Here is a 9,290-nt window from a genome sequence, read left to right as displayed (position 1 = left end):
ATCATGAGAAATGCTGGGCTGGAAGAAGCACAAGCTGGAATCAAGATTGCTGGGAGAAATATCAATAACCTCAGATATGCAGATGATACCACCCTTATGGCAGAAAGTGAAGAACTAAAGAGCCTCTTGATGAAAGTGAAAGAGTAGAGTGAAAAAGTTGGCTTAACATTCAACATTCAGAAAATTAACATCATGGCATCCGGTCCCATCACTTAATGGCAAATAGATGGAGAAACAGTGGAAACATTGGTTGACTTTATTTTTATCGGCTCCAAAATCACTGCAGATAGTGATTGCAGCCATGAAATTAAGAGAGGCTTACTCCTTGGAAGGAAAGTTATGACCAACCTGGACAGCATATTAAAAAGCAGAGATGTTACTTTGTCAACAAAGGTCCATCTAGTTAAGGCTATGGTTTTTCCAGTGGTCATGTATGGATGTAAGAGTTGAACTATAAAGAAAGCTAAGTGCAGAAGAATTAATGCTTTTGAACTATGGTGTTGGAGAAGACTCTTGAGAGTCCCTTGGACCGCAAGGAGATCCAACCAGTCCATCCTAAAGGAGATCAGTCCTGTGTGATCATTGTAAGGACTGATGCTGAAGCTGAAACTCCAATACTTTGGCCAACTGATGAGAAAAGCTGACTCATCTGGGAACACCCTGATGCTGGGGAAGATTGAGGGCAGTAGGAGAAGGGGATGACCGAGGATGAGATGGTTGGATGGCATCATGGACTCAATGGACGTTGAGTTTGGGTAAACTCTGGGAGCTGGTGATGGACAGGGAGGCCTGCTGTGCTGTGGTTCATGGGGTTGCAAAGAGTCAGACACGACTGAGCAACTGAAATGAACTGAACTATTTTCCCTTAGCATCTACCAGGCACCATGATACTTTTTAATGCAACAGAAGAAAATTCATCTCCAAATCTATGAGGCAGGTCCAAGGCCCATTACACAGAGGAGAGAACTGAGGGATACGATAGGTAGATAACTTGCCCAAGGCTCAAGGCACCCAGAGAAGCAACATGATCTGTGCCCTTGACTGTCCATCATGTATGGGTGGAATCCTTTTATGCAATTTGGGGGACTAGGGAGCATAGATGGCCACATACCTAGATTAGTTGCCGTTATGTTCACGAGGGAACCTCCATCCTCTCCAGGGCGTGCTCCAAGCTCATGGATATGCCCTTAATCACTTGCTGGGAATACATGCTTGCACCCTAAATTCCCTCCAAGGTTGCAATCTTGAACTTGCTACTTTGTTGTCCTTAAAAAGCACTCATGGTTGAGGAATTATATTCCCAGGTGATGGCCTGAAATGTGCTCTATTTGAGAGCATATTTTACCACAGTGAGCCGTGGACCTCAAAGCACATTTTACCACAGCGAAATCTGCACATTTTACACACAGTGAAAGCACATTTTACCACAGTGAACCTTGGACCTCAGCCACAAGGTCTAAGCCCTGTAACGGGTCCTGCCTCAGCATTTTCATGTCTTCTTACATTGAGTGTCATCTTGAGAAAAAAATTATGCATTCAAGCATCAATACCGATTCTCTCTGTAGAAAACACAAAACATTGTCTAGAGAGTCGCAGGGAGTCCTGTTTACAGGAACCAACAGGAGAACTCCGTCTGGTCTCTGTATCAGGTAAATAGGATCTCCTGGGCCAGTGCTGGTTTTACCCGCTCAGACTCTGTGCATCTTACTGCTGAGCATGTTCCATTTTGCAGTTTGGTTGCTAAGAATCTCTGAGTTAAGCTGTCAGCCCCTTAGAATACGCAACACAGCATGGTGCGAATTACCGAGCAGACATCTGAGCGGAGTCGGAATCAGTTTCCTTACTCTGATTTTCCTTTCAATTTGATTTTTTATTGTGATGGATTAAAAAAAGAAATGCATAAACTTACAAAACCATCTCCGAATCCTCTGAGGACTGGGGCAAGACAGAGAAAAATAGAGAATGGGTAGACAGGGTATCGGATGCCAGGTTCAGGATTAACTAGACCGGGACCAGGTTGAAGAATAAGATTTAGAGTCTGTCATGAAGCACAAAAGCTGCTTCCCAGATTTCCCCACTACAAACCCTGGTTCGGGAACCTTCTTCTGGATTCTGTTACCTTTGCTGCGGCGACGGCTGCGGTACTGCTCCGTGTAGAACGTCAGCTGCGTTTCATCGTCTGCCTCTGACCCGGACGTCCCCTTGGTTCTCCCAAAGCTGATGCCCCCTGTGCAAGAAGCACAATCCATCAGTCACTGCAGGCCTCCAGAAGTGAAATCCCCCATCCATCCCGAAGACCAGCAACCCCACCCCCAAGTGACCCAAGTCTCTGTAAATCCCAAGTGATCCAGGAGTTGGCATGATTTATGGAAGGAGTTCAGGCTCTGCAGTGAGGCGGGCCTGGGTTCTCACCACGGCTTGGCAGTCTCGGGGCTGTGTGTCCTTGAGGAGATGCCTCCCTTTTCTGAGTCCTGGGTCCTTTCTTTCTAAAGTAGGGGAAAAGCTATTAATCTTGTGGGGTTTCTTTGAAGATTAAAGGAGGTACAACGTGTAAACTCCCTGGTCCTGGGTGGGTACCAGGTAACTGATAGGTGCACTGCTGCTTTGAATGATAGATCTGCCTCTAAAAAAGCATTCCAGGTGACTAAATTTCACACACACATTTCAGTCCAGTGCTTACTCTACGCCAGGCCCAGAGCCAGACTCAGGGGAAACAAAGAGAGATACCGCCTGGTCCTTGCCAGCCAGGGGATCATAAGCTAGTCATGGGGACAAATGGATCCTAAGGAGCCTTTAACCTAATTCATGGCCATGTTTCCCACACAGTGAGATGCTGAGAATACAGGAGAGAGCAATTCATCCCAACACGGAGGACCTGGGAAGGCTTTATGGGCAGGGGGTAGATTTAGGGCAGGGCTGGAAGGATGGATGGGCTTCAGGAGCAGAAACTGGATGTGGGAGGAGGGGTAAGAGCTGGAGCATCCCTGGCGGGGGAGGGGAGTGTGGGTGGGAGGAGGAGGCGCTGCAGCAGAGTGCTGGCTGGGCAGGGTCTGCCGGTGCCCCCCAGGGGAAGCCCCCGAGTGCCACACTGAGCACCCTGGAGCTTAATTTGGGATGTCACGGAAGGTTCAAGAGGGAATGCAGACTGTGCTTTAAGCACGAAGTGTCAAGTGCTGTGTGATGAGCTTTGCAGCCATCATCTCACCCCAAATTCAAAGCCCTCTTGGGAGGGAAGCATCATGACACCCACTTGACAGATGAAGGAACCAGGGTCCAGAAAAGGAAAGTGATTTGAGAACAGGGAGTGAAGTCAGACTTGGTATGTGGGTGTGACTGATGGCCAAGCTCAAGTTTTTAACCAGTGTCGCATCGCCTCTCAGTGTAACGCTCTGTGAAATGGGAACAAAATGGAATACATGTCCTGCTCCTTCCTGGAGGCAGTGTGTTGCAATGGACGGAGGAAAGAAGGGGACATGAACATCTGATCACTGTTCCCATGTGTCTTTAGCCACGAGCTGCCCCTGCCCTTTAGCACAAATCCCCCCAATTCCCAGCAACTAAGAGCTGGACCTGAAGACAGCAGGGGACCCCAGAGTCAACCAGATGCAATTCCCCCATGTAAGGGCTCTTTTTCGAAATGGAGTTGGCAGAAGCCCCACAGAGATTCTGGAAGCAGTGGAAGAACAGAGGTCTCAGAGGCCAGTAGGCTGTTAAAATTGCCATTAAAATATTTTACTGTTATAGAAAAGGGAAGAAGGAAGGAAGGAGGAAGGGAGGGAGGGAGGCAGAGAGCTGGAAGGAGGGAGAGAGAAAGAGGGTCTTTGGTTCACCCACACATAATGTTTGGCCAAGGGGAAAATGAGGGCATGAGATGAAATAGCTGCCTTATGGACAGGAAGCATCTGTCACGCTTCCTGCTGTGTTTGGGCGGCAGAGAAAAAGGAAGGGATTTGCCTGTCAGGAGTCTACCCCATGCCCTTTAATGCCACTGCAGTAGTTTTAACCATCCCAGCTAAACCCTCTCTCCCTTCCTCTCTCCTCTTCTTTCTCATCTTTGCTCCTTTCCCAAACAAATGGCATGTTATGGTGAATGGGGCAAGACAGGCTTCAGGCAGGAGTCTTTCGTACTGGGACAGCCTAGCTGTGATGGGGGCAGTGGGAAGTGGAGGCTGGAACAGTCACCAGGCAATAGTAAGAAAAGCCAACCCTTCCGTAGCACTGGCTCTCTGCCGGGCACAGTTCTAAACCCTTGGCTTGCATTGCCTTGTTTAATCTTTGCAATAACCCTAGGAAGTAGGTCAGAGAAGACAATGGTACCCCACTCCAGTACTCTTGCCTGGAAAATCCCATGGATGGAGGAGCCTGGTAGGCTACAATCCATGGGGCCTCGAAGAGTTGGACACGACTGAGCGACTTCACTTTCACTTTTCACTTTCATGCATTGGAGAAGGAAGTGGCAACCCACTCCAGTGTTCTTGCCTGGAGAATCCCAGGGGCAGTGGAGCCTGGTGGGCTGCCATCTATGGGGTCGCACAGAGTTGGACACAACTGAAGTGACTTAGCAGCAGCAGCAGGAAGTAGGTGAATACTTTCCTTCCCATTTTAATGGGTGAAGAAATGAAGGCAGGAGGAAATTTAGTAATCTGCCCAGGGTCACACAGCTGGGAAGTTGTAGACCCACAATTCAAATCCAGCTGGTGGCTGCCATCTCTTTCCCTGGTCCCTAGGCTGATGTACAATAAAATATGAGTAAAGATTTCATTTAATGTCCACAGTCATCCCTGTAAGGAAGGCATTATGAACCTTGTTTTGCAGATGAATAAGCCATTCCTCAGAGAGGTGATGAGAGGTGCTGAGTGAGGGAGCTGGAGTGAAACGAGGTCTGCCTGCAAAGCCTGCCTCACAGCTAACCTCATGTGGGGAAGTGCATGTGTTTGTGTGTGCATGTGAGTGTGTGCATGTGTGTGTGGTGTGTGCATGTGTGTGGTATGCATGTAAGTGTGTGTGTGTGGAGTGTGCGTGTGAGTGTGTGCATGTGTATGCGTGCATGTGTGAGTGTGTGTATGGTGTGTGCGGGCGTGTGAGTGTGTGTTTGTGTGTGTGTGGTGTGCACAGAGGAAGCAAAACTTGGTGATCTGACCTCTGAGGATTAGCAGAGCTGTCACTTGCCCTCAGCATCAGAGCACATTTTACACTTTTTACAGCTCCTCTGTGGAACCTCAGCATCTGTACTATCGGCAGGAACTCTGATGAGGCTCATGTAGATCCTGCATCTCCATCATTCCACATGTCCACATACTCTGAGACCATGCTCCTGGCTTCTCCGGGACCCCGCTCCGTTCCGACACCCCTGACCCTCACCTCTCTCCTGTAGGTATTAAGGAACCATGTTCAGAATAGGAACTGATGCCAAGAGAGCCTGCCTCTCCATCAACCTGCCCCCCCTCCAAATATAACACGAGCCACACATGCAACTTTAAGTGTTCTATTAGCCACATGAAAAAAGTAAAACAGTAAACAGATAAAATTCATTTTCAGAATATATTTGAGTTGACCAATATATTCAAAATATCATCTTAACTTCTTATTTCCATAAAATTATCACTGGGCTTCCTAGATGGTGCTATTGGTAAAGAATCTGCCTGCCAATGCAGGAGACATAAGAGACATAGGTTCGATCCTTGGGTTGGGAAGATCCTCTGCAGAAGAAAATAGCACCCCACTCCAATATCCTTACCTGGAGAATCCCATGGACAGAGGAGCCTGGCGGGCTACAGTCCATGAGCTTGCAAAGAGGTGGACATGACTGAGCATCTGAGCCACACACATTTGCTTTTTCTGGGCTTCCCTGATGGCTCAAATGGTAAAGAATCTGCCTGCAATGCAGGTAGACCAGAGTTCAATGCCTAGGTTAGGAAGATCCCTGGGAGAAGGGAATGGATGCCAACTCCAGTGTTCTTGAAATTTTTTATATAACTTTCACAACTGTTCAAAATCCAGTGTATATTTTATGCTCACAGCACATCTCAACCACAGACGAGCCACATTTCAAGCGCCCATCATATCCGCACATCCTGGGGCACTTAAATGACACTTATTCCAGAATATAATTAAGGGCCCGAATCTGGAGATATGAATAAGCCATGGGCCCCACTAAGGTGCTTCATCGTTTTTTTTTTTTTTTTTTCTTTTTCTTTTAATGAGACTTGAATGAAAAATGGTGTGGCTCAGATCCCATTAAAAGACAACAGTCATTGTCTCTACCCTCAGGCACTGAAAGGCAAGTAGGTTTCTAGATTGGTTTAATCTAAGAGTCATGAGAGGCAATGCATGTCTGTACAAAGACATTAGTGTACTGGAGTCAGATATGAGTTCTAACTCCACACCCCAGTGATGAGCTGGGAGGGGAGGCTTGGGGAAGCCACCCAACCTCTCTGCATTCTTCTTTAAAAAAAATGGGACAGTAACTCTCAGCTCCCACAGTCATTATGAGGAAAATGATACGCTGTATGTAAACAGTTAGCACAAAGACCAAAGCAGCACGGAAGGGCACATTCCTCATTAATTCAACACTCGCCTGAGCTCAGGAGACGAAATGAAGATGCCCCTGGGTGGGAGGGGTGACTCCCTGCCTTCTGTGACATTGTAAGGTGGCAGCCACCCAAGGCATACAGCCTCCAAGTGTCCAGAGGAGCTGCAAGGGGCCACAGGCCAATTACAGACTGCCTTGGAGATGATTCAGACAAATGGAAAAGGGCCCCCTCTGCTAGCATTTTAATATGAAATTGGTGATACAGTGAACTAAAGTGCAGCCATTAATTATACAGGGCTGTGCAAGTATTTCTATTTAGGGGCTGAGAGAAAGTGAGAATGGTCAGAGGCTGGTGACAGGGAAGGAGAGGAGACAGCAGTTCCTCCGCCTTGTCCCTCAGGCCCCTGGTCTTCCCAGTCTTGAGTGGCCTGGGATGGAGCATGAAGAAGACCGTCAAAGCACCTGCCATGGCGGGATAAGCACTGCTCTGGCACCTTCTGTACAATTACCCATCCACACTTCATACAGCGTCTGAGAGGTAAGAATCCATTTTACTGAGGGGCAAACTCAGATGGTAAAGAATCTGCCTGCAATGCAGGAGACCCAGGTTCGATACCTGGGTCAGGAAGATTTCCTGGAGAAGAAAACAGCAACCCACTCCATTATTCTTGCCTGGAGAATCCCATGGACAGAAGAGCCTGGTGAGCTACAGTCCATGGGGTCTCAAAGAGTCGGACCTGACTGAGCAACTAACAAACCAACCTTCAGAACCTCAACACTGCTTATCTAAGATCACACAAATGACAAGCTCTGAACCTGGCTTCTGTCTGACTCAGCCTCTTTGGTGGTCCAGTGGTTGAGAATCCACATGTCAATGCAGGGGACATGAGTTCAGTCCCTGGTCCAAGAAGATTCTACATGCCCCAGGGCAGTTAAGCAAGTGCGCACAGCTACTAAACCCGAGTACCCCAGAGCCCATGCTCGCAGTAAGAGAAGCCACCAGAATGAGAGGCTCGTGCAGCATAACTAGAGGGCAGCCCCCACTCTCCGCTTAGAGAAAGCCCTGGCACAGCAGCCAAGACCTGGCACAGCCAAAACAAGAAAAACATCCCTTCGTCATCAGGGAAATGCAGACCAAAGGCACAGTGAGGTAGGTACCACTTCACATGCATTAAGCTGGCCACAGTCGAATTAATGAGAAAATAACAGGTGCTGGAAAAGGATATAGAGAAATCGGAACCCATATACATTGCTAGTGGGAATGCACAATGGTGCAAAAACGGTGGGACACAGTTTATCCGTTAGCTCCTCAAGATGTTAAACATACCAAACTACCACATGACCCAGGAACTCTGCCCCTCAGCATATCTGACAGAACTGGAGAGGGCACTCAAATAGACACTGGAACATGAATATTCAGAGCAGCACCACTTACTATAGCCTATAGTGGAAACAACCCAAATGTCCATCAGGTGATGGACAGATAAACAAATATGGTGTATTCATACGACGCAATATCATCGAGCCATACAAAGCGATGTCGACATGCTACAACATGGGTGGGCCTTGTGTGCAACATTTTGTAACTTAGCAAAACACTTTGCCAAGTGAAAGAAACCAGGCATAAAAAGGCTTATGTTACATGATTCCAGGTAGAGAAAACCTCTGAAATAAGTAAACACCTAGAGACAGAAAACAGTGATTGTCAGGGCTGGGCAGAGAGAAGAGAGGAACAGGGAGTTATTGCTACTGAGTATGGGGTTTCCTTTTGATATATTGCAAATGTCTCAGAACTAAGTAGGGTGACAGTCGCACAACCCTGGGGATGCATTAAATGGCAATGAATCACACACCTTTAAATAGTTCATCATTAATTTGATGTTACATGAATTTTACCTCAATAAATAAAGTGTTGAAAAAAAAGAGAAAGAGAGAGAGACACACCCTCTGTTTGCTCTGTAACATCACATGACTCATGATAAAGCCACGGGATGGGGAATTGTGAGTGCAGCGTGGAGACATCACAGTGCTAGTGCTAAGTCGCTTCAGTCGTGTCCGACTCTTTGTGACCCCGTGGACTGCAGCCCGCCAGGCTCCTCTGTCCATGGGATTCTCCAGGCAAGAGTACTGGAGTGGGTTGCCATGCCCTCCCAGATCTTCCCGACCCAGGGATCGAACCCCGGTCTCTTATGTCTCGTCCACTGGTAGGTGGGTCCTTAACCACTAGCTCCAGCTGGAGACGGCACAGAGCCGCAATAAAAGACCCAGGCTCAGGCACCTTGAGTCCTGGACCCAGAGTTTGAGGTTACAGGGTGGGATCCGTCAGTCTGTCCTTGACCCAGTGGTCACCTCAAATAATCACAACACCCATTTGTGTGTTCATTCATCCAACACTAAGTGCCCACTCTGTAGCAAACACTGTTCGGAGCCCTGAGGGAGGAAAAGCAACGAATAAAACAGACAAAGCTTCCCAACTTCTGGACATTTCATTTTGGATAAGGAAGCAATTCAAATATTCCAAGCATGACGCTGAGCTCTCTGCATGGGAATTATCTCAAATTTGCTGACAAATAAACTGAGACATTCAGAAGTTTTTAGAGGCTTCTTTCTAAAATGACATAGATAATTGGTGGCAAAGAGAGACGTGACTCCAGGTTTGCTCTGGAACAAACCAGGGCATCTGAATAACCTGAAAGCCAAATTATGGAAAAGACTGGAGCAGCTGTTAGCATGAACAGTCTTTCCCGGGCCTGAGAAT

General features: G+C 47.6%; 1 protein-coding gene across 1 annotated transcript in view; it reads right to left on the bottom strand.

Moving 5' to 3' along the window:
* LOC104994778 (astrotactin-2-like) overlaps positions 1-9,290 on the bottom strand; it is a 450,679-nt gene that overhangs the window by 92,881 nt on the left and 348,508 nt on the right. The window contains exon 5 of the mRNA XM_010848433.1: positions 2,120-2,227. Within this exon, the coding sequence (XP_010846735.1) occupies positions 2,120-2,227 (108 nt within the window). The remainder of the gene's footprint in view (positions 1-2,119; positions 2,228-9,290) is intronic.

Source organism: Bison bison, unplaced genomic scaffold (genome assembly GCF_000754665.1).
Source record: "Bison bison bison isolate TAMUID 2011002044 unplaced genomic scaffold, Bison_UMD1.0 scf7180017864266, whole genome shotgun sequence".
In the NCBI taxonomy this organism is placed as follows: domain Eukaryota; kingdom Metazoa; phylum Chordata; class Mammalia; order Artiodactyla; family Bovidae; genus Bison; species Bison bison.
Note: the sequence above shows the minus strand (reverse complement) of the source record. Positions and strands in the feature narration are given on the sequence as shown.